The sequence below is a fragment of the Equus przewalskii genome, chromosome 10, assembly GCF_037783145.1.
Source record: "Equus przewalskii isolate Varuska chromosome 10, EquPr2, whole genome shotgun sequence".
Taxonomy (NCBI): domain Eukaryota; kingdom Metazoa; phylum Chordata; class Mammalia; order Perissodactyla; family Equidae; genus Equus; species Equus przewalskii.
This window is the reverse complement of record NC_091840.1, coordinates 36,819,584-36,843,899: the sequence shown is the minus strand read 5'-3', so window position 1 is coordinate 36,843,899 and position 24,316 is coordinate 36,819,584. Positions and strand designations below refer to the sequence as shown.

At 48.6% G+C, this 24,316-nt stretch overlaps 1 protein-coding gene across 6 annotated transcripts in view; it reads left to right on the top strand.

The window, feature by feature from the left end:
- HNF1B (HNF1 homeobox B) overlaps positions 1–24,316 on the top strand; it is a 52,265-nt gene that overhangs the window by 6,376 nt on the left and 21,573 nt on the right. For 3 of the 6 annotated variants that reach the window (XM_008526653.2, XM_008526654.2, XM_070562468.1), the window contains exons 3-4: positions 4,449–4,635; positions 6,078–6,313. In XM_008526653.2, the coding sequence (XP_008524875.1) occupies positions 4,449–4,635; positions 6,078–6,313 (423 nt within the window). Of the gene's footprint in view, positions 1–4,370; positions 4,636–6,077; positions 6,314–24,316 lie in introns of all 6 variants that reach the window. The other 3 variants (XM_008526650.2, XM_008526651.2, XM_070562467.1) reach the window with 1 other exon arrangement.

Sequence of the window (24,316 nt, the reverse complement as noted above, 5' to 3'; positions counted from 1 at the left end):
TGGGACCTAGGCTGGTGAGCCTGTCTAATGAGGAAGCTGCTTCTGGCTGCGGCAGGACACAGGGAAATTGTCTGCCTTTGGAACTCTGACCAGTCAATTCTCCTCATTCTCATTTCCATCCCCAAATTTCCTTTCTGGCCCAAGATCTCTTCCACTCAATAATTCTGAGAGATTTTTGTTTTGAAGTCCAGGGAAGTTTGAACTGCATTTGAGTGACAAGAGTATGAATAACATACTGTTTTGTTTTTAGGAAAGTATACCTTTACATTATTCTTTAATTATTTCGATTTAGCCCTTTCCCTAGGAGAATTTTGTAGGAGTTTTCACTCTTCCCCACACTCTATCCTCTGGGCCGTGGCCTTCTCTGTTCTTGTCAAGATATTAGTTTCCACCACTTTCTGGGTTGGGTTTTTTCCCTCTCACTGGATGGCCACTTTTTGAAATCACTCTTGTTTTCTCTCACACCCTGCTCAAGTGATTGTTTCAGCATTTATTGTCTCAATGTCTGTGGGCTGGAAAGGCCTTCATGGTGGAAAGGAAGGTTCCAGGCATTCATCTTATGCTGTGGTTGTTTGGTCCTTTGTTGGAAGCATTAAAGGATAGATTAGAAGAAGCGAGAGCTCTTTGCTGCATAGGGAGGAGGCCCTTTTCAAACTCTAGGTTGATCTGTCATCCATGGTGGCTAGGTCTGTAAGAATTTGTGTTTCTGACATGAAGCAACTCTCTGTAATTCCTGGAAAGTCCAAGAAAATTCTCAGGAGCCACAGTCTCCAAAGGCCAGAGAACACTTTGGACCTGCCCGCACCCCTGTCCAAGCCCCATGTGGCATCTCCAGCTTGAGCTACCTCCGTGTATTCACTGGGAGCTCCCCCTGAAAGGAGAAGGAGGCAGGAAAGGCCAACTGGAAGCTTCTAAAGAGACAGAAGTCCTAGAAAGTTTCTCAAGATGCTCGAGAAGGGACATTTTACAAAAGCTTGTGACAGTTTCTGCAAAGGATTTCTTATTGTTGTTGTTATTATTATTGTTTGAAAGTCACATGAGACAAAGCTTAAGAAAGATTCCTTCATTCTGTAAATACTATGTAAGTGCCTAATAGGAGCCAAGCCCAGTGCTGGGCTGTGGGATACACAGCTCCTTTTCTCCAGGGACTTACAAGCTAATGAGGAAGATGAGATGTTTGAATGAGCGATGACGCCACTTGCTAAGGGCTGTTATAAAGATATACACAAGGGGCAGCAGGGAACTGCTAAATTGCCTGGAGACATCACAGAGGGCTTCCTAGAGGAGGTGACATTTGAGCCAAGTCTTGAAGGATGAATACCATACACAAAATCAAGGGGAAAACATTAGGAAGTGAGATAAATAAAAGAAGGACACAAGTGAGTGGAGTGGGTGGAAGAAGAAAGGCGGCGGGGGGGGGGAGAATTTTGAAAAGATGTCACATGATTTCATATTTCCTTGAAAAACTAAAAATAATAAATGGTAATATTCATGGGCCCATCTACACGCACAGAATCTCCTTGCCCAAGCTGGCTCTTGAGCCTATAAGGAGGCTGCTGAACCCAACTTCTCCAAGCTAATTTTTATGAGCAAGGAATATTTTCTGTCTCCCCCAACCCCAACATTAAGCTGGACGGAAGTGGAGGAGAGTTGGTGGTGGCTGGAGGACATGTGGCAGTCTAATTCTTCAAAACTTGAGAGAGGCTAGGGCCGAGACCCTGAAGTGGGTAGAACCTGGATGTTTCTGAGCACCTGAAGGCAAGTCAGCCTGGGTGATCCTGGCACGCACTGGTTCTGAACACCAGGCAGCCAAGACACAGAGGTAGCCCCCCAAACTGTGGGCAGCTGGGAGTGTGTCTCACAACTGCCACAAACGAAACTGCAGGAGTCGGTTTTGTTACCTCCACCTAAGGCTGAGTTGAAGGCTTTGTGGGTGTATTGAGTGGAGTTTTTAGCAAGAGGTGATGCATAGGCTGCTGGTTAGGAGGCTTAGTGTCTACAGGCTGCACTCTCATTCTGGCTCCTGCCCCAAGTCCATGCAACTTTGGGCAAGTCACTCAACCAGCCTGATCCTCAGTTTCTCCATCTATAAATTGGACATAACAAAACTTCTCACATGGAGAGGTTGTGAGAATTAGATGGGATGGAGACAGTTAGGGGACTTTGTATAATACCTCACCATAGAAATGGTTCAATAAACGTTATTATATCTGTTCACAACAAACAAAGACCCTCAAATGGAGCCCAGGTCCTTGGGATCATCCATACTGGCTTTGGCTATTATTTATGGGGATGCCACAGGGCCACAGGGAGGAGGGAAGACACTGAGACAGACCCCCACTGAACACGAAACTCCTTTCTCCCCCTCTGCTTGTCCCTGACATAACTCACTTAGATTACTCCTGTGAAGAACAAATAATTTAGGGGGTGTGAAAGCACATAGGAATTTGGGTCATTGTGGTCGTCATCCTGACTAGGGGTAGATGTTCTAAAAGATTAATTAGTACCCCTTAGGTTCTCACCCTGTCCCATTCCACAGATGGGAAAGCTGAGAGAGCGGGGAAGTAAGTAGCTTAGCTGGGGCCCTACATTAGCTCACTGAGTCAGTGCCTTCCTGCCGGTAAATTTGGGAGAGACTCTCTCAGGTTCTAAAGGAATTGTTGAGAACCAGTGAAAACAGAGCCCTCATGGCCTGAGAATCATCCAAAGTGGATGGGGCCCAAATCAAAGGACCCTGTGCTGTGTTCAGTCTGTCTACCGGGGAGACTGCTCGTTAACGTGGCCAATCAGCAGCTGGTTAAACAAAGCCCGATCCACCCCAGCTGGGGTCCTAAGTCTAGGCTGGTTAGGGGCCCACTGCTCCTTGTGACAGACCAAAATGGACATGGATCCCTAGACCAGTAGTAAGTTCCCCATTGCTGGAGGTATATAGATGACAAGACCACGTGGTAGAGGGGTGTAGAGGGGATTCAAACATTAAATAGTAGCCTGACTTTGAACCTTGAGGATTTGGGATCCAAGCTGTCCCTGAGACGTGCAGGAGTGATTCCAGGAACCAAGAAAGAAAAACATCAAGGTCCAGAGCAGGGTGACCAGGAGTTGGGAAATGAATCTGTTGTGTGTCCTTGCTCAGCAGGGTGCTTGGCCTCTATGCTTATTCATCTGTAAAATGGAACTAATCACCCTGATGAACTCTGCTTCATGCAGACAAGAGGAAGAGAACAACAAAGCTCTCTTCTTCCACAAGTGAATATCGAATCTCATTTAAACCATATAGGCTCGGGTATCCCCAGGGGGCGAGCTGCTGTCTTTCTGTCATTCATTCAACAAGAATATATTAAGGGTCACTATGTGCCTGGCCCTGGGAATTGGACCAGACAGACAGCATCATTTCATCTGCACTTATCCTTCTCCATCATGTTAAATGCCATTCCTGGGGGCCGGCCTGGTGGTGAAGTTGTTAAGTTCGAATGTTCTACTTCTCGACGGCCCAGGGTTCGCTGGTTCGGATCCTGGGTGCGGACATGGCACCACTTGGCAAAAAGCCATGCTGTGGTAGGCGTCCCACATATAAAGTAGAGGAATATGGGCACAGATGTTAGCTCAGGGCCAGTCTTCTTCAGCAAAAAGAGGAGGATTGGCGGTAGTTGGCTCAGGGCTGATCTTTCTGGAAAAAAAAAAAAAAAATGCCATTCCTGGTAAGGGCCTATGTTTGCAGCCCTCTGCATTTGCCATCTTTCAATGTGTACGCAAGTCTGTAAGGCCTTCCCCTCTTGGGCTGTTTCCCTCATAAAGGGACCTCTGGACACACACACACACTCATACCGCTGTCTTTGAAATTGTCTGAGGTCTAAAGAGCTTCTTCTCTTCCCAGTACGAAGCTCTGGTTATATCTATTTCGAAGCAGTAGTTAGAAGGTTTTGCGTTGGGGCTTTTTCTAAGAGCGCGACATTATAATGCAGGTACTAGGCTAGATCTACATGTATGGGTGGGGAGAGCTATTTTCATTCTCTGAATATTTTATCAAAGGACAAATTGTACCTTAGAGCATTTTCCCTCTGGACTGGAGACGGGGTTGAGCTCATCCCCTTGACATCAAAATACAAGAGTTCAGGAGTCAGAGCCTTGCTTCATGTCTGAGGGCCAGTGAGCCAATGAAAAAAAATAATAAATTGCCCTTAAACAATGGTTGGCTACGTCTGAGCTCCTTCAAAGAAAGGAAAGGCCCCCCTTTGCACTTCCACATGCAATAACGGCAGATCACACAGCTTAGGGGAGAGGAATAAAGGTATTTTTGTCTGTCTATCTGTCTGTCTGTCTGCCGAGTGAAGGCTACAGACCCTATCAAATCTACTCCTTTCTCTTTTCAGAATTCAACCAGACAGTCCAGAGTTCTGGAAATATGACAGACAAAAGCAGTCAGGATCAGCTGCTATTTCTCTTTCCAGAGTTCAGTCAACAGAGCCAGGGGCCTGGGCAGTCCGATGACGCCTGCTCTGAGCCCACCAACAAGAAGATGCGTCGCAACCGGTTCAAATGGGGGCCCGCGTCCCAGCAAATCTTGTACCAGGCCTACGACCGGCAAAAGAACCCCAGCAAGGAAGAGAGGGAGGCCTTAGTGGAGGAATGCAACAGGTAACACCACCAGAAGCTCACTTGAGCAGGCGGGCAAGCATATGGACCCAGGATCCATCCCCTCAGTCCCAGGATATTGAGACACTGGTTATCCAGATAAGTGTGACTAAAGCAGGGTTTCCCAAAGTGTGTTCCACAGAACCCTAATTTCAAGTCACTAATAAGTTTGAGAAACATCATATGCGTGCTTCCTCTTGGGGAGTCACGCCATATGTTAATATACGAAAAGCTCTGAGAAGTCTTACAGTCAAGAAACTGCCTTAGCTCCATTGAATCGGTTGTTGACCATGGAGTCTTTTTTCTGGCTAATTCTTAATGACACTCCCATGAACTGTATTATTCCAGGGGAGACACTCGGGAGAGCTCTGGCCTAAAATATGATGCCAGTGGAGTTTGAATCATGTGTAACCTCTATATAAAACCATCCCTTAGCCACAGACTGGCTCTGACTTCAACTAATTGCTGTACACCCATTGGTCCAAAAGAAAGCTTGGCAGGAGAATAAGAATTGCTTGGGTCTGTTCAGTTCACTCTGCCCGCACTGATTAGAGTTCTTTTTGTATCTTAACCCTACGTATAATTTTAAAGAAAACTATTAGAAATCCTTGAGATCTCTTTTTGCTTCATTCCTGCCCCATCCTCCCTGACTCCGACATTGACTTTCTAAAAACTCTGCTCCTTGCTCGGGCCAAGACCTGTGTGCTCTCTCTCTGTCTTGGGCTGGGCTGGCTCTGGCAGTGAAAGGACGAGGCCAGGGAGGTCAGGCAAGAAGAGGGGAGGCAAAACGATCAGCCTGTACGTGTCACAGAGTCCTCAGGCTGTGCTCTGTCCGCCTGCTAACGAGAAGCACCCCAGCATCCAGTGGTGCCCAAGAATATCTCTCACGCCTGGCATTGGGGTTTCCTCAGCAATGCTAAAACTAGAGACCAGCCACGTCTACATGTCCTCCTTTTACTTCACCCAGCCTGCCCTTTGGAGGGGATTCCTACTGTGGCAATAAAGGATCTGGTTTCTCTGGTTCCCTTTCGGGGCGTCCAAACCCTGAAAGACCAGAAGTCTTTTGAGAGTGCTTTGAAGGGTCAGACTTTGCCATTTGTAGGGTTGGAAGGATAGCAACATAAGGAGATGTCAGGAGGCCCAGTCTGCACCTGCCCCTTGGAGTTTCCTGCCCTTGGCTTGCTGACTTTTACTCAGGAGCCGCAGCGGCAGCCTAGGGCAGCAGGGCTTGCTCTGTACCTGTGTTTGGCCCCACTCCAGCCATCAGCATGAGGGGACTCCACGGGCGGGACTTTTCTCAGGAGAGACTCTTCCCCAGGCTCCCACTCTATCCTTGGCCTCTTCGCACTCCTAACAAGACCAGTGCGATTGCGTGTTTGGGGCCAAACATCAGCAAACCTCCTGCTGGCCACCCCCACTCACTGTCTCCCTCCGTCCGTTCTCAGGGCAGAATGCTTGCAGCGAGGCGTCTCCCCCTCCAAGGCCCATGGGCTGGGCTCCAACCTGGTCACTGAGGTCCGCGTCTACAACTGGTTTGCAAACCGCAGGAAGGAGGAGGCGTTCCGGCAGAAGCTGGCCATGGACGCCTATAGCTCCAACCAGACTCACAGCCTGAACCCCCTGCTCTCCCACGGCTCCCCTCACCACCAGCCCAGCACCTCTCCTCCGAACAAGCTGACAGGTAAGCAGGGCCCAGGCCCCACGGCCTCGGCAGCCCCACCGTTCTGCTTCTCCCCATGGGTCTCATCTGGGTCAAGACTTTGCAGAGTTGGAAATGCTTTGGGCTGGTCCTAGGCCTGGCCTCCTCCCATTGCCAGAATATCCTCGTGAAAATGTGTGGCTGTGGTCAGTTTTCCTTTGAGTCCTTGCTCGGCCTCAGGGAGCCCTTCGCCCCCTTCTTCTCTAGTCCTTCTTTCTTCTCCCTGGGCGTCTGCTGACTCAGTGAGCAGGTCAGTGCCACCATCATATTAGACCCAGATGCCTGCCTTACTGGTATATAGGTCCAAACTACAGGCAGAGGGGTCACCTCCTCCACCCCCATCCATGTGCCACCCAGGGCTCTGTCCAGCTCCAGCAGGAGGAGCCCAGGGGCCTCTCTTGGCAGCCTCTGCTTGTTGGCTTCTGTTCTCCATCCAAGTTGGGATGGAGTCAGTCATTTGAAATCTTTGCAGATATGAGTTAGCCAAAACCAGTTGTACCTGCTGTGTGCTACTGGGTGCCAGACCCTCTGCCGTGCGGTGTGAGCTTGTCAGCACCGAATCCTCCATCTTCACTGTGGGAAAGCACCCCATATGCTGACCACTGCATCAGGCTTAGGCTGGGGGTGAGCACTTCTGCCCCAGGACTTAGTTCTTCCAGGAAAGCTGGCTTCCCAGAATGGGCATGCTTATTGAGGTCACTTGGTTCCCATGTAGACAGAGTGTGACATGGTCTCCTGCCTGCTCTGGGGAAGAGCTTGCAAAAGCAGAGCCAAGCACTGTTTCTAACTGGGGGATGATTCTGAAACCTGTTCATCACCTCACCTGCTGGTTGCCCTTCTGCTGGGAGAGACCTGAGATCGGGAGCTGGCCTAAGTGTTGGGGGACCACTCAGAGCCACCAGCTGGGCGGTATCCAAGCATTTGTTCCACACTGTGCCCTCCCGTAGCATGACCTCTCCAAGGGTCTCTGGGAGCCTGAATGAAGCCTTCAGTCCAGCATGAAGGCTGGGCCGGGGCTGAGGGCTTCTCAAGATCTGGCTCTCAGAAGGGAAGGGCTCAGCCACACGAGGAGAAAGTTTGAGTTGCTCTTGAGAGACAGAGAAGCCTCCAGAGCAACAGTGGCCTGACTGCAGAGTAACTTAGCCCCTTGTTGGAAATTTGGGAATTTGAAGCAGGGTTCAGAGGCGGGTGGCAAACGACATGTGGCTGGCCCTGAGCAGGACTGGAGCCCTTGCGCCGGTAGTGATCCACAGAGCTGGCTCTGGGAGCTGCGGGGGGCGTGGTTGGGGCAAGGGGCATTATTGAGAAGACAATGGCTATTGTGCTGGGACCTGTGATCTCCACACCAAAGTCAGGGAGCCTGCAGGCCACACAAAGGCCCAGCAGCTTTCTGACAAGCTGGGGCTGTGGTGAGGTCACCACGGGGTCGTTCGCTTAGGCATTCTGTCAACTGACAGGAGACACAGAGAGCTGGGGCAGGAGGGACAGGAGCAGGTACTAGAGATGGGCAGGGTGGGTGGGAAAGGCAGCCTCAAGACCCCTCTCATCAGTCTGAGAAGGCACATCCCCCTGGAAGCGGAGTCTCTGGGGTCCCCAGAAATGTTGGCCTTTTAAAAAAGCATGGAAATTAGAACTGGGAGGGACTTCAAAGAAGGAAACTGAGGCCCAGAGTTACACAGAGCGATGGTAGCAGAACAGGGGCTAGAACTCAGGCCTGCTGATTCCCACTCTGGACTTTCCCGCAGCACAGACGTGCACTGAGTGTGTAACAAGTCCCGGCACTGTGCTAGTGATGAGTGAGACACACGTCCCTGCCCTCGGGGGCTTATCATCTAGTTGGGGAGACATCGTGCTGGTGTGGAGTCCCCAGACCAGCTAGAGATCAAGATTATCTCTGGGGGCTGCGTGTGTCTTTCTAGGGAGAGACTGCTGTTTATGGAGCAAGAATTATGGGACACTCTGTATTTTCGGAGGCTGCCTTCCTCTCCACCTTAATTTTACTCGAGGTTCATCAAGATCATCCTTGTCCACGCCCAGGGACTGGATTCTCTGGACTTAGTTTTGAATCCTGGTTCTAACCAGCCAGGTTAATTCCTTTAACTGAAGCGTGGCAAATTCACGTAACTTCTCTGAGTTTGAGTTTCCTGTCTGTAAAATAGAGACTAGTACCGACCTAACAGGGTCCGTGGGAGGATTAAATGAGAGAATATGTAAGCAACATCTTTCCCAATAAACCATAACTGCTATCATCATTACTCTTATTATTACAGAGAACTAAATAAGCTGCAGTAGAAAGAATGATGGGCAGCAGAAACGTATTTCCTTTTCAGTTTCACACACAGGGGCGTTATTCCTGAGAGGCAGTGAGATGTGTCCTGGCCCTGGGACTGGAAGCTGGCTGGTGCCTGGGGTGCAGGATGCGAGGATCGGTGCCTGCGTCCCCGCCATCTCAGGCTGCCAGGGCAGGCAGCACCTGAGCTGTGACAGGGCTCCTGGGGAACACACCTGGGGCTGGGCAGATGGCAGGCTGGAGGCCAGCACTCAGGGAAGGCCTCTGCAGAGCCTCATGGTTCATGTCCCATCATGGTCCCTTCAACCAAGGTGTGGTCTCTAACCAAGCCCAAAATATAACTGGGTGCAGAAGACAAAAAGAGCTCTGTGGTGGTCGAGGGGAAGCCAACCTCCAGAGACAGCACTAGCAACCCCTTAGGCTGAGCTGGGGAGAGGACACCCCAGTCGCCTCACCCTGCACCCCATTCCCTCTCTCCCCTCCAAACACCAGCATCTGAGCCAGGAGGACTGGAGGCACCTCAGAGACAAATCTTTTCCTCAAACCCTCCTCCTGGAGAGGAGAGCATCCTTCTCTGAGCCCCGTCCTTCCCAGCCACACTTAGCACCTTGTGGCCCACTTGCCCACGATGACCACAGTGTGACCCTGGTCCTGGAATGTCCGGCACAATAGGAGTGGCAGGAGGAGCCCTTTGCCTCTGTCAGCAGCTGATTGGTTACAAGGTGCCCTACAAGCACACCGTCAGCAGAATCAGCTGTTGTCAGCGTCGCCCCTCCCGGCTTTACAATCGCACACCAGCATGCAGCCTAGGGTTGTCATGGCTTTGTCTCCCTTATGCATGCTTAATTGACAATTAAGTTGGGGCTTTGAACCGGCCTGGCTGCCGCTGATGGGCCTTCATCTTTCCAGTGAGTGTCACAGGGACACCCTTTGTTTGCTCTTCTTGGGGGCCTGAAGTTACTGTAGCAGGCTGCAGGCAGCCATTTATCTTCAGCCTGGAAGGCCTTTATCTGCACCCCCCCATTCCAGCTCTCGCCAGCAGGAGCTGTCCCTGGTTATAGGCCCCGTGACAGCCCATTCTGAGGCCATTGAGAAGGCCCGGAGTGATGGCCCCTACCTCCTTTCTGGAGTAGAATCAAGAGAAAGGCCCCCAAAAGGTCAGAGAGCAGGGCAGTGGCAAGGAAAAGGGCTGGTTGGAGACTGGTGCTCGTATTGATCGGCTGGAAGAGGAGGAGGAAGTTGGCGTGGGTTGGAAGCTGGGCGAGAGTTGGCCCAAGCCATGGGATCTGGCTGCACCATCTGTGGTGGCCTTGCTCACTGTACCCTTTGCTCCAGTCTGCAGCAAACTCACCTGGCCACCTCCAGCTAACTCACCTGGCCACCTTGCAACAGCAAGGGAAAGGTAGAAGGTCTTCATTCACCCCACGCATAATCTCCTCCCTCTCATATCACCTTTGGAGATGGAGATGGGGGCTCATTCTCCCAGCAAGAAAGTGAGGCACAGAGGGGAGAAGCCCTTGCAGGATAACCTTCAGACCCCCTGAACCACAGCCTTGTTGCCTAAGAGGAGACATTTATTTCTGTGACTGCCTACTCCTCGCCCCCTTGGAACTCTATTTCTCTCTCTCCAAACCCAGTGGACTTGATTACCCTGATGGTCAGATCAGAGCTTGGAAACCAGAGAATCCTGCCTCCTGTTTCCCCCTCATTCCCTTTCACATCTCTTCCCAAGTCACCTGCAGGAATCTAACTCTGGGTCTTAGACAAACCAAACTCTGGGCCAGGATATCTGGATGGTTGCTGTTGTTTTCCCTGATACTGAAATCTGCAGGACCCAAGGAAATCTCCAAAGTGCTCAGTGGCAGGGTTTATTGACTAACTGTGAATAACCATCACAGCTAGTGTCGATTGAGCGCTTCCTGCATACCAGGCCCTGGGCTGAGCACCTACAAGCATCATGTCATTTAATCCTCACAACAACCTTGGTACTTAGAAACCATCTGTGTCCTCATCCCCATTTTACAGTTAAGGAGAGTGAGATGCTTAGAATGTAAGTAATTTGCCCTAGTTCATCTAGTTAGTGAGAGGCAGAGACACATTTTGAGCTGTCACACACTGTCCATCTTTCTTTGCTTTATGCAGATGCTAAGAACTTTTCAGGCATGAAAATCAACACACACACACACACACACACACACACACAGAATCCCCTCACAGTCCCTTCTTCTCCCACATTCTTCCTGCTCCCCTCTGAATGACAAAGAGGCTTTGGGAGAACATGGCCGAGGAGGTGAGGTGAGGGTGGGAGTCTCCCAGTCTGGCTGGTTTACTGCTTCCCCCTCCAACTGTTGCCCCTGACCAAGGTGGACTCTGTGCCCCACCCAGGGAAGAAATCAGAGCCCCCCCTTTCACAGTCCCATCCCCATCTGGGTGGGGATTTGAACTGCCCTTGCAGTCGGCACTGTCTGGGGCACTAAATGCCTTAACAACTTAATGGGGCTTCTGAGACAGTGCAGGCACCTCGGCTCACCTCTGGAGCTCCGCCCCCTCCCTGGGCAGCAGACAAGGGGAGGGGGTTTATGAGGGCAGCTGTAAAAATATTCATCTCCACAGCTAAGGTCCCATAGTAAATATGTCTCATTGGCCTAAGTAACAGATTATTTCAATTAACAAGAGAAACAAATCCTGCCTTGAAATGTCTGCTATTTTAGGAAACACTTATATATTGACTTGGAGTTCAATATCGGACATGGCTCCAACATCCTCCTTCTTCGTAGGGACTTTATCTGATGGCTCTTTTATCTGTTGAATTTGAAGGTCATTTTATCTTGTGGGGACCACCCCATCAGTTGCCACTAGATTGGGGAAGACAATCAGGATATTAATGAGATTAAGAAGCCTGGCCTTCAGAGCATTCTGCTGGCAACCTCCCCCTGATAGTGGACCAACCCTGGCCTGCATACAAAGGAACCTGGCTGCTGGGCTGGTGGGGCTCCAGGCCTCTGCACAAAGGGGCCAGGAGATACCTGAGTCCTATCACTGTAGCAGCCCTATTGGCCATGCCTAATCCTCCTGAAGGACCCTTAGAGGCTTCAAGGACTCCTTGTTGCCTCCAGACAGCTCCAAGGAGGAAGGAAGCTGCCCGCAAGCACAGAGCCCCCACCTGCAGGTTATGGGAGAAGTGCCCTTGGAATCTGTTTGCTAAAGGTTGGATGGGAACTGACAGGAACTTGCAGAGAATTAAGTACCAAAGATGCAGAGAGAGGCAGAAATCTGCAGGAGGGTCTTTGAAGCTAACTGCTTGATGGGCGGGCACAAGATCTGGCCTTATACCTCTACCCACTTTTCAAGAAGTGCTAGCATTAAATGAGGAAGGGAAAGAAAAATATATAGATATAGATATAGACAGATAGATATACACACACACACATAAAACATAGCCCAAAAATAAAGTCAAATGGAACATTCAATTGTGGTTATCATCCCAGCTGTTCGTAAGAACCCTAGTATAGGGATTGGCAAACTTTTTCTGTAAAGAGCCAGATAGTAAATAGTTTAGGCTTTCAGGCCACACTGTCTCTTTTCACAACTACTCAACTCTGCCTTGGTAGAGTAAAAGCAGCCCAGGACCATATGTAAATGAATGAACGTCACTGTCTTCCAGTAAAACTTTATTTAAAGGGACTGAAATTTGAATTTCCTGTAATTTTCACGTATCACAAAATATTCTTCTTTTGATTTTTTTTCCAACCATTTAAAAATGTAAAAACCGTTCTGAGCTCATGGGTCATACAAAAACAGGCTGCTTTGGCCTGCGGGCCACAGTTTGCTGACCCCCACTCTAGGACAAGGGTTCCTAAACCTTGCCACACTTTAGAATCAGCTGGGGAGCTTTGCAAAAGCCCAGTGCCCAGGCTGTACCATAGATGCCCAACCATCAACAACCCTGACATTTAATACACACTGAAGATACTCTTTGAGGAAATGCTTTTATAAATTCAGTGGGTATAGCAACAAAATCATGGGCAATGGTGGCAGACCTGAATTCCAATCTCAACGTGGCCACTTATAAGCTTTGTGAGCCTGGGCAAGTCTCTGGGATCTCTGAGCCTCAGTTTCTCAATGTGTAAAATGGGGACACCCACTCATGCAGCTGCTAGAAGGATTAAATGAGATAATATATGAAAAACACCCTGGACGTAGCAGGCTCTCATAAGTGGTAGCTATTACCATTCCTTGCAGAGCCTTTTTTTGTTGTTTTTTTCCCCCTCTTTCCTCTGTCCCTTTTGGAGATTTCTTTCAAGAAATTTTTAGAGAATTTGAGTATTTCCAACTAGATACTCATCTTGGTGATTGTAGCAGACTCAGGCTGGCTTCTTGTAGCACATGGAATATGACACAGTTTCACAGTCTTCCGGGAAGGACAGCTCTGTGACATCCACATGGCATTTCCAGTGCTGTATCCAGTGCCACAGGCATTTAGTGCAAATACACTCAGCAGTGAGAGAAAGCTGGGAAGCACCAAGGATTGTGGTGTAGAATGGGGGCCTCCTGACCATATAGCAGGAGGTCAGGTTCATAAGATGACCCTGAATCTTCTGCACCTAATAGGGCATTTTCTCCTTTAATTAAAGGAGGCGTGAGCACCCCGCTTGTTAGTAATTAGCCCTGGGAACCTGCCCATTAAAGGGGGTGTGGTTCTTTCCTAGCAGAGGGCAAATCTGAGAAGCCTAATGGCCTTTGTTCTTGGGAGGCCAGCTCCCCCAAACTTCAGGCAAAAGAGGGGTACAAGGGAGAGTGGATGCAACCCCTGCAGTGAGCACAGAAAGACTCTCCAGAGAGCTGATTTTCTGGAAGCCACTTCCTTCAACCTTTGAGCGTGCATCTGCTTAAGATGCCTTCCCATCACCCTCTGCTCTGGCTTCCGCAACCCCACAAAAGGGCATCTGTGTGCGTTCAGTCACTGGGGCGTCGACCAGTGAGGCTCCGTCTCTCCAGGGCTTTCAGGAAGTCAAGACCAAGTTTCTCAGGACGGGTACTGCACGTGTCCTTCCCGAGTTGGAGGAACACCATGCAGAAGATCTTTAGCATTTAATGATGTTCCCAAGGGAAGTCTACATCTCCCGGGGAGAGCTGGCTACCGGCAGTCCCTTGTCAGGACGACACTCAGACAGGTGTGTCTGGGTAGCAAGGTGTAGCACCCAAAACAGGCTTGGGCTTGAATTGTGGTTCTGTCATTATCTGGCATTGTGGCTTCAAACAAGTTGCTTGACCTCTTTGAGCCTCAGTTTCTTCATCTATAAAATAGAAATCGTGACATCTGTCTCCTTAGGATTGTTGTGAGGCTTCAATCTGATAAAACACTACCGGCACCAAGCCCAGTGCCTGACAAGGGAGGTGTTACTGGGGTGACTCAGGCACCCTCAGGGCATTGACAGAGAAGAAGAGCTTTGGACCTCCCTGGGTTCTTGACGAGGGTGTGTTTTGCAGTTTCACCCTGGAAGAGTTTTCCCTTTCATGAACCCCGCCTGTTATTGGAGATATCAGAAACAATGAAACCCAAGTATTGGCAAGACGCGTGATTCGCAAATCTCCTTCCCAGGCCACGTAAAAGGCATCTGAGAAGTTCATCAGAAATACCCATGGCTCCCCCACTCATGGCTTTTAGATCAGAATTTGGGTTGGGCAGTCAGTCATGGAAATTTCAACAAACTCCCTGAGAGATCTGGATGTACGGTCAGGGCTGGACATCACCAGGCTAGATGGAGCAGGAGCACTCTGAAGGGGTTGACGGTCATCTGACGGCCCCTTGTTGAACTAGGAAATATGAGGCGGGTGGGGTGAGGGGCCCTGGACTAGGGTTCCCCTGAGTCACTAAAGAGCAGAGGTGACCTTGGGCAAATCACTTCACTTCTTGGGGATTCTGGCAAATGAGGGTGTTGGACCTTTCAGCTCTGACGGTTATCGTTTGGAGATTGTGCATAGCGTCAAGTCTTGGGGCCCAGGACTCGGCTGCTTGAAGGAGCAGAGGGAGGTTTGCCATTGTGATATTCTATTGTGAAGCTCATCGTCTGTCGCTCTCCCTCCTCCTCTCCCTCGTTCCTTCTGCATTTCAGGAACTGTGTGCTGTTAGAAGCCTTCCACCTTTATTAGGGACCATTAGAGCTTTACAGCCCCAGCAGATTGGGTGGGGCCAGTCACAATAAACAGATTTATAATGGGTATAAACGAGACACCTATAACTGCTGGAGGTTAACGCTTTCAAGGCCTTTGAGTGGCAGCCTACATGCCCATGCCTTCTGGCCCTCCTCACTGCAGGGGGCCTCTTCCTGGTCGGCACCTGTTGGGTTGGCAATGAAATCCAATGAGTTCTTGCTCAGCGAGGGTGGAAAACCTCTGAACAACATCACCCGTTTGTGTACCATCACTTTGCACACTGGGCACAAAATAGGTGCTTGATTTATCTCAGGGTGTTTTACAAATGGAAACAGAAACCAGCCTTCTCCTTCCTCTTCTTGAGAATACTACCTCCAGGTGAAGTAAGGGTTTGCATCCCTACCTATCAAAGAAAAAAAAAACCAAGTAACTTTTATTCTCACTGTGAAGAAGGTAGTTCTTGAAGTCTCTGAAAGTCTAGTTCCCTGTGTATGTATTCCGAGTGGTAGGATGGTGAGCTGTACCCACATCTCAGCCTGAGTTGGCTTTCTTCACTGCTGTGTCTTCAGTCCGTAGCCCTGTGCCTGCCACGTGGTAGACATTCTGTATATCTGTGGAATGAAGACATCTATTACAGAGGATTTCCTGTCCAAAAGCTTAATGCCTAAATTCTCTGTCTTACAAGCCTGTTATTCAGTTTTAGAGTTAAACTGAGCATGGAATCAGTGTCGTACATAGCATATGTACATATTATGATTTAAAGCATATTTTCCCCTTTCTAGAACAATGTCATCCAGTTCCACCTCCATTAATACTGCTTAACTAAAGTATACAGTTCACAAAACAAACTCAACATTAAATACCACCAGGAAGTTTTCAAAGAACATGTTATTGTTCTTTCTCCCTAATGTTCTACTAGTTTAGCTTCTACTGGTTAAGCGTATTAGTTTAGTTTACTAGTTTAGTCTACTAGTTTAGTTTAGTTCTACTTATTAGTTTAATGTCCTACTAGATTTAGTGCCTTTTATAATCTCTTACCAGCATCCCTTGGGCAAGAAAAGAATAAGAACTGCTCTTCCTGAATTTCTATTGAGTGAATTGAGGTCTAGAAAAGGGATTGGACTTAGTGTAAATCAGAGTCATCTTGGGAGACAGAAAGGAAACTGCTCAACTCTAGGCAGCCACCGGTTCTCTGGGGGTGCTCTCTGACACTTCACTGGTGCTCCTCTGCCATGGAAGCAAGTAATCATCTACCTTCCAAGGTCTCAGGGCCCAACACCTGGGGCTCCCTGGGATCAGCCTCCATGAGCCTGCCAGGTGATCAGTGGCTATCTGTCATGATGATGGTGATGATGATGATGATGATGATGATGCTGATGATGATGCTGATGAAGCTGCCCTCAGTGATGAAAAGGCTGGAGTCTGGCCAGCCAAACTCCCATAATGAGGCAGCTCTGACACTTGCCAGGCCTCAAGGATCTTCTCCCTGGCTATCACTTCCTGGTAGAGTCCTGCTTATGAATAGGTCACAGTGGAAAACCTCTCTTTTCTAAGGCAATTTTATTAGCCCTTCAGTCACAATACAGATGTCTGTTTATAGGACCTTACTTTTGTGTGGACACCCAATGGCTCAGTCTGTTGATGGCTTTATAGCCTTCCCCATTGCCCAGACCCACTAGGAGCATCATCATTCTCCTCGTCAGCCAAGCCTAGGGGCCTTTGTTGCAGCCACATTATCCCTGACTGCAAAAGCAGCCTCTCAGAAAAGAGACCCCAGGAGCCAGACTACAACAGGCCTCTGTCTGTCCCCATAGCCTTTAGGCCTAAGGATGTTCACCATTAACCCTTCTTAGTTTTACCCAAGATTCCTTTTGAGAAAAAGGCATTTAAGTTACATATGTTGTCATAGTGAATCTCCATTAATTGATCCTCCTTACCCCAAAGTCAACCCAATGGGCCCAAAACTGGATTCTAACCTGGTGAGTCTAAACTTGGGGTTCCCACTCGCAGCCCAAACTATAGAAATGGTCAGCCTGTGCTAATGGAAGCACCCATTCCATCCCCCTACAGCAGCCTAGGTAATGGGTGTTATGCTTAGGCCTCAAGAAGTAGGGGATGGGTGGGCTCCCCAAAGGTGTCCCACTGGCCCTTTTTACTCTAGATAAGGCACCGTCCAAGATTCAGGTGTGGAAAGGAAGTCCTGCTGCATCCTCCTTACCCCTCAGCTCACCCATCTTGTGCCTTCAAACGTGAAGTTGCCCAAATGTGTCAATACTATTTCCACATTTAGATTATATTTTAATCTCTCTTTTTCTTCCTCTCCTTCTCTTTCTCCCCAATTCCTCCTTGAAAATGTATGCCTCTCCCTAACCTCGGAAAAGCTGGGAGATTTGGAGGATTAAAGTATACCGCTGTCACTTCTCTACCACTTAACTCAATACTCTAAAGGTGAGGTGAGTGTGGAGCCCTTGATCAGAGTTAAGTGTAGCTCCTTTATTCATCAGTTACTCATTCAACAAACACTTATTGAGTGCCTAGCATGGGCTGGGCTCCGTGTAATGTGCTGAGGAGGCAATGGAGAAGACAGACTGCCCTCACTGGGCTTACATTCCAGTGAGGGATGCAGCCGAGAAACAAGTAAACAAACAAACAAAACCATTTCAAGCTATTAGTGTGTCGTGATGGGAAGCTCAACATATCTGGAGTCACTTTGGGGCCTGTGGGGAAGAGGGAGAAGAGTGTGCTTTGGAATACCACTGACTTACTGGGACGCCCTTAGGAAGAGGTAGTGAAAATGACCTCTTCCCCTTCGAACCTCAGCTTTCCACTCTGTCAAATGAGCAGCCGTGACACATTGAGAAGCAGACTGTGAAACACTCACCTATGTGAGGACTTCTCAAGTTCTCGAGTGCCGGCCTGGTTTCTCTCACCTGCAAAGCAGTCTCCAGGCTGAGGTGTTCAGTGCAAACCATCTGACATTTGCCTGCAGACCCCGGCTCTCTGGTAAGGACCAGGCGTGGTGGCCAAGGTGGACATTGTGGGGAGGCCAGTCGGAGTTTCTGTTGCCCTTCGACCTCCCCACGTGGGGGTTTTCTCAGGTTCACCATGCACAGTAGTTTCTGTTCTCAGCCAAGATGCTTTTGATGGAAGACTTTTTTTTCTTTTCTTGGCTACATTTGCTTTGATTTTTATAAGAAAACCAGTTTGTGGGCTTCCCTTAAGTGTCACTCAACTTTTACTCCTTGAGTTCAAGAATGTTTACCGTCCCTGCAGCCCTGTCTGTGTTTCTCCTCTTATGAATTGGGCTCCTAACTAAGCCACCTCAGATAGAAAGGGATCTGGAATTGAAACCAGCCCAATGTTTAAATTGCTTTCATCTTGCATCAGCTTTTTCCTCCCAGGTTTTCAGATTTTTAATCTCCTAAACTCTTTGCAAACATTAATCTTTATCCCCGGAGAGGAGGAAATATTAATAAAAACTGCTAAGCGTCCCATGTTACCAATGAAGAAACTGAGGCAGCAATGCTCACTCATTTGAAAGCTTTCATTTCTGGAGTTCCCAGTTTCAAGCTGGGGAATTGTTCACATTCTTTTATCTCAAATGAGTGTCTCAGAAGTTCACCAGACTGAATCATTTGTGTCTCTACCTCTCTCCCCAAGAAAATGATTCCTCTTTGGGAAAAAGGGGGAGTGGATTTCTAAGGACACAGTACTGGGCCCATCAAGACTGGCCTAATTCCTCCCAGACCCCTCCCCAATCCTATGTTTTGGCTTCATAGGAAAGAGCTCTGTCAACCCATAATTGATGGACATAGTTTTTTCCTTTTGGAAGAGCTTTCTCTTTTGCTTGCTCCCTCCTGCCTGAGTTTAAATTCCCAGTCTCCAGACCCAACTGGGTTGGGCTGCGCTCTGCATGAGGTTAGGAACACAGGGGAAGAATGTGTGTGACAGAGCCCAGGCCAGTTGAGTAATGTTTACTCTGTCGGTGGCTGGGACGCTCACTTATGCTGGCAGAGGTCCACCAGCCAGAGGAACATTCCTGCATTATCAGGGATGGGAGATTGGTCTTGAAATGTCAAGGGTGAAAGGCATCCCACCAGATTCTGGGGGCAGCTGAGAGACTCCAGTGAAAGGGACCTCCGAGCTTCTGTGCCAAAGCCCACTTGGGGGCAAGCTGAACCTCTCTCTGCCCAGGAGGCCCCGCCTTCCTCTTCTCTTCTTACTCAGAGAGCAATTCTGCTCATGCTTTCTGGGCTGACACTGCTCTTCTATTTGCCCAGCATTTTCTCTCCTGGGAAAACCCAGTGCTTCTCTACCCTCGTTTTTGTTCATTCATCATTCTGGGTTCTGAGGAAAGGAAATCTGTATGCCCATTTTATGGACAGAAATGCCAGGTTGAAATTCCAAAGTTGACTAGCCCATCAGAGAGTCAAAGCAAGAGACAGAGAGAGTATTAGTTTGAAGAGTCTAGATGCTGGGGCCCTGTTGATTTCTGGAATTGTGGAATTGGTATCTCAGCCAGTTTTGAAGCTCTTAGAGAGCGGGATTGGATACCCAGGGCACTATGAGCTGGAGTTCTGAGGCCCTGAAGCAGAGGTTTCTGAAAGTCTCTATGGTTAATTACACTGCTCTTCTCTGGGGTCCTCCTGCATGGGACTTGTGTCTCTCTTTGAACGCAGGTGCACAGTTCTATAGAATCTGACATATGCATCATAAAACCCACTGTGCTTTGCAAAATCACCTAATAAAACCCACAGGGCTTATGGGAAAAAATGGGGTTAAGGGCACGATACTCAAAAACTTCGTATATGACACCTTTTAAAAGATAAGAATCTAATAAAAACATTAGCAGAGTTTTACACCTGTTAAATGGTTAGGGAAATACATGAATGCTGTATGACAATAAATGTGGCGCTTTACCTTGAAAAAGTCCTGAAGTTTGCCTATGAAAGTGGGTGTTGGAAAGGCTGCATCTTGTGTTATTGTGAAGTGGTGAAGGGGGTTATCTGAAATCGGAAGGAAAGTTATGACTCCAGATGTGGGCAGATGTGGCTCATAGCACATGCAGTGAACTGACGGTAGATGGTAGCTGGTAGATGTTTGAGGTATGTGTGTGCACAAGTGTGTTGTAGTGTTTTTCTGTGTGGCTCCACTCCGTGGGGTGCAGATTTATGAATTCCTCAAATGTGGAATTCATGTTACAGTCAAATTATCCCCTAATATATCAATAGAATTGGACCAAGTCTGAACTTTCAGTACAAACATTACTGCATAACTGACTGTATTTTCTCTTTCTGCCAGAAGGGATGTTCTGTTGTTCTGAGGGACAGATGCTCAAAGCAGCTGAGGGCTCATTCCTTCATTCAACAAATATTCACAATTCAGGCATTCTACTAGGTTCTGAGGATGCACAATGAGTAGAAAGCCATCTCTTCCTTTATGAGAGAGAGAAGTTAACAAATCCTCAGAGCATTATAGGGCAGCATGACCAACTCCTGCTATAAGAGTCTCTACTGCATGTAAAATACAAAGGATGGAGCAGCTAACCACCAGGATGAATCAGGGAGAGCTTCACAGAGGAGGTGACATTCAACCCTCTTAAAGACATGGAGAAAAAGGGAAGAGTTTTCTAGGCAGAGAGAACAGCATAAGCAAAGGCACAGAGGCAGGAGATGGCAGGGCCTGTGTGAGGACTGGCAGGTGCTCTGACACGACTGTATGGGATGTGGTGAGAGATGATGTAGATAAAGCAGACTGGAGTCACAGAGGCCCAATTCTGCCAGTCTTAAGTATTGGAGCATTTCCAGAAAACAGTGAGGAACCATCATAGGTTTCCAAACAGGGCAGTGACATGGTAGGATTTTGTTTTAGAAAAAAAATCCCAAGCTATAGCAGTGTGAAGAGCCCTGGAGATGGATGCTGGCACAGGAAGGCAGTGCGTGGAGATGCTGCTTTCTTGGAACCATAAGCTTCTTTCGTGTTTTAATACTTCTGACCAGTCATATTGGATAGAAACCAAATGATTGGTCTCTGTCCCACAAGCTGTCTGGAATTCAGAAATAGGTCAAGGCCCATGATGCTGAGGCCTGGGAACAGGTGAAGATAGATCACCTCCTCACCAGGACCTCAGGGATGGCTCTAGATTCCAGCGGGGATGGCTTTTGCTGCTGAACACACTTGCTGTGGTTCACAGGACCAGTGATGGGGACGTGAGTGGAAGGTGCATGGCCACCTTCTGGCATTGTCATTTCTCTTACAGGACCTCAGTGGCCATTAACCTGGCATCTTTGGCCACTCAGCATTAAACCAGAACCCTTGTCATATATTCATTTTCAGAGCTTGCAATGGTGCAGGAATAAGGGAAGATGCCATTGCATTTCTTCACACAAGTTCCCTAGCACAGTGCCCGGCACATGCGAGTGCTTAATAAAATTTTGTGAACTCAGCCTAAAAATGTCTTTTAGACAAAGACAGTCCCAAAACAGGAGGAAGTGATGTATCTCAAGCAACTGTTATGTGCCAAACGTGGTCTGGGTACTTTCACACCCATTAACTCATTCAGTCTTTTTCCCAATGACATAAGAGGGGGATATTGTCAACAGTAAAGAAACCAAAGCTCAGGGAGGTGAAATAACTTCCCCAAGGTCACACAGAGATTACGTGGTAGAGATGGGAGTTGAATCCAGGCCACCTGGCTCCAGGGTCTGCTCCACTTTCATTCTCAATTCAAGCGCTCTTCTGAGTTTGTGAAATACACAAGGACCTGGCCTCTCCTTCCTCTAACAAGAACACCTATTTCCGATGTATCGCCAGCAGGTACCTTGTGATACGCCCTCCACCTCCACACTCCCCTTTAGGGTGACTGGCTGATTACACCACCCTCTCAGGGTCCCTAGTGATTGCCAAATTCCTGTCGAGAGGAGCATCAGTGGGAAAGGTTACAGGTGAACTCTGGAGCTGACGAGCAGCCTCACACCTAGCTCCCACCACACACCGCAGTGGTAACAGCCCCCTCCCCTGGCTTAGAGAGGAGGAAGCTGGAGCTCACCCAATACGGGTGAGGGCAGAGCTGAGATCAAACACGGATCCCCTAAATCCCAGCCAGAACTCCATCCCTCAGCCAGAGGTCTTTAAAGGAATGTGCAGAAGTCTAGGCCCATTTGTCTTTAAACAGAGCAGCTCCACTGTTTTATTTCTCATGCAATGAAGTTCTGCTGGGAGAGAAAATAAGGTTTGAAAACCACAGCAGCCTTGGGCTATGCTGCCTGGATTCTAACAAATGACTCTCAACTCTATCGTGCCAGGCTCCCTTGTAAAGAGGGCTTTTGTTTTCTGTGGATATCCTTAGTTAATTATCTTTAAATAAATAATTCTGTAGCCTGTGGTAGGGGAGAAGCCTCCCCATGACCCATATTTGATCATCCTAGGGCTGGCCCTCTTCCTTCAGCCAAATTAAATAGGCTAAAACCGGAGTCTGTTTGACTTGAGACTGAATCGATGATGGGGACAGGCTGGGAGGTGAAAACACACCTGACTCCCAGCGTTATCACCACTCTCTCAGGAGCAGAGCATCTTGGGGAGGTAAATAGCTGGTCAGGGAGTCAGAGAAAGCGGGAGAAAAACAGGGTGAAGTCCAGTTTCTCCAAAAGGAAAGAACAAGAGGGCAAGGGCCAGGCCTGCTTCCCAAGTTGCTTCCAGGGTAAAGCATCAGTGGTTCCACCAGACATGGGTTCTTTGGAAACTCTTCTGCATAGAAAGGTAATTCCATTTGGCACTTAGAATCTGCCCTAAATTGCCTAGAATTTTAGAGTCTTAGGGCAAATATCTTGGTCTGCATACTTTACACCAGCTCCCTCCTCCCAGCATCCCTACCGTAGTTGCCATTTATTTGGTATTACGCTAGGAGCTTTATAGATGTTATCTCTAATCCAAAAATGGCCCTATTAAGGAAGCATTCTCTCCATTTGATGAGGGGAAACCAGGGCACAGAGAGAAAAAGTAATTTTCCTAAGATCACACATCAATTAAGAGAAAGTCAGGATTTGAACCTGAGTTTGTCTGGCTCCAGAGCCCACAGTCTTCCAACTCTCTCTCCTTGTTAGAAAATTCTTTCTTTTAATTTCTTTTAAATTCTTCATTGATTTGACATCTACTGCCCTCTTTTCCACTGGACCTAGCTCTACCTTCTGAGCTCACCAGGTTCAGATCTCTTTCTTCTTCTCTTCAACAACACTGTGAGCTGTTGGGAGCATCCTGCCGGGAACCCAGTGGCAAATGTCAGTGGAGAAAAAGGACCTAATTTAACCCAATGGGATGGTGTAGGGGTTGGTAAATAGGAGACCTGGAGCCTAGCAGGCTGCAGAAAGGCACAGAGGAAGATGGACAGGACTGGTCGGGGGTATTGGCTTGGAGATGTGGAAGCCTTTCCTCCTTTTAACTTCATGGCTCCTCTTCCCCCGAAAATGTAGTGCCCTGGACCAATAACTACCAAATTCCAGTGCTGTCCCACTGCCAATACCACACTTACTAGCAGCCCCTTGAATCAAAGGATGAGGAAACCAAACAACCAGAGAAGCCCATAGAGCATGCATCAGGCCACTTCATAGTCAAACAAGTTGCTCTTGAAGGTTTCAACTGGCTTTGGCATTTGTTTGTTTTCTCCCCAGTCCTATTAAGCTCTAGGTCATGTCAGCCCTGGGTAACATCCTTCAGAGGATCCAAAGAAAACTGGCTTGGGTCTCCCTCTAGCAAGCTTTGTCTTAGTGAATTGGAGGCTGCTGGTTATAGCAGCTCACCTGGCCCATGGCGGGGCTTTGTAGCCTCCTCGGGAAGGTGGGGCTCCATTGGGAGGGCAAGAGGCAGGACCAGGGTGGAGGGGCACAGAGCAACAGAATCAATATACTTTATACAGTGATGGCTCTTCTTGGGAAACAGCGCAAAAGAAGTGCAGCCAGATAACAGGCCTACCTCTCCAAATGATTCCATGCCTAGAGCTTTCAGTCTCCCTCCCTTGCAGGTAGGAACAGGGTCCCCAAAACCTTTTTGTCAAATCCAAAGCAAAAAACAAAAACACGATCTTTCTAAGCTTTGAGCTTAGGATAAGCTGCCCCCAGCTACCTCCAACCTTGTCGTTGGCTGTTTCATGGGCACATCAGGCAGGACTCTGCCTCTGCCAACTGGACCCAGGTTCTTTGCTCCACTTCAGCTTCCTTCAGTTGCCTGGTCTCTGCCCAGTACTTTCCCTTTCCTGAGCACAGACCTCCGTTTTGTTCCTGAGCAGGAGGGAGGGTCCGAGCAGTGAGGTTGTAAACATGCTTGGTTCTCCCCTCGTTGCAGACCAAACTGCAGTGGTTTACTAAGCATCCACATCCCGCCTGTGTGTGCTGCCTGCCCCACCTCCTGGCAGACCGCCTTCCCCTGTGCCCTGGAAGTCAGCCAAATGGGACCCCATCAAAGGAATGTGAGTTCCAGAGCCAAAGACTCCTAGCTGCCGCCCCATCCCTGTCCTGCTCTGCCTGTGTCCCCCTGGCCTCTTAGGC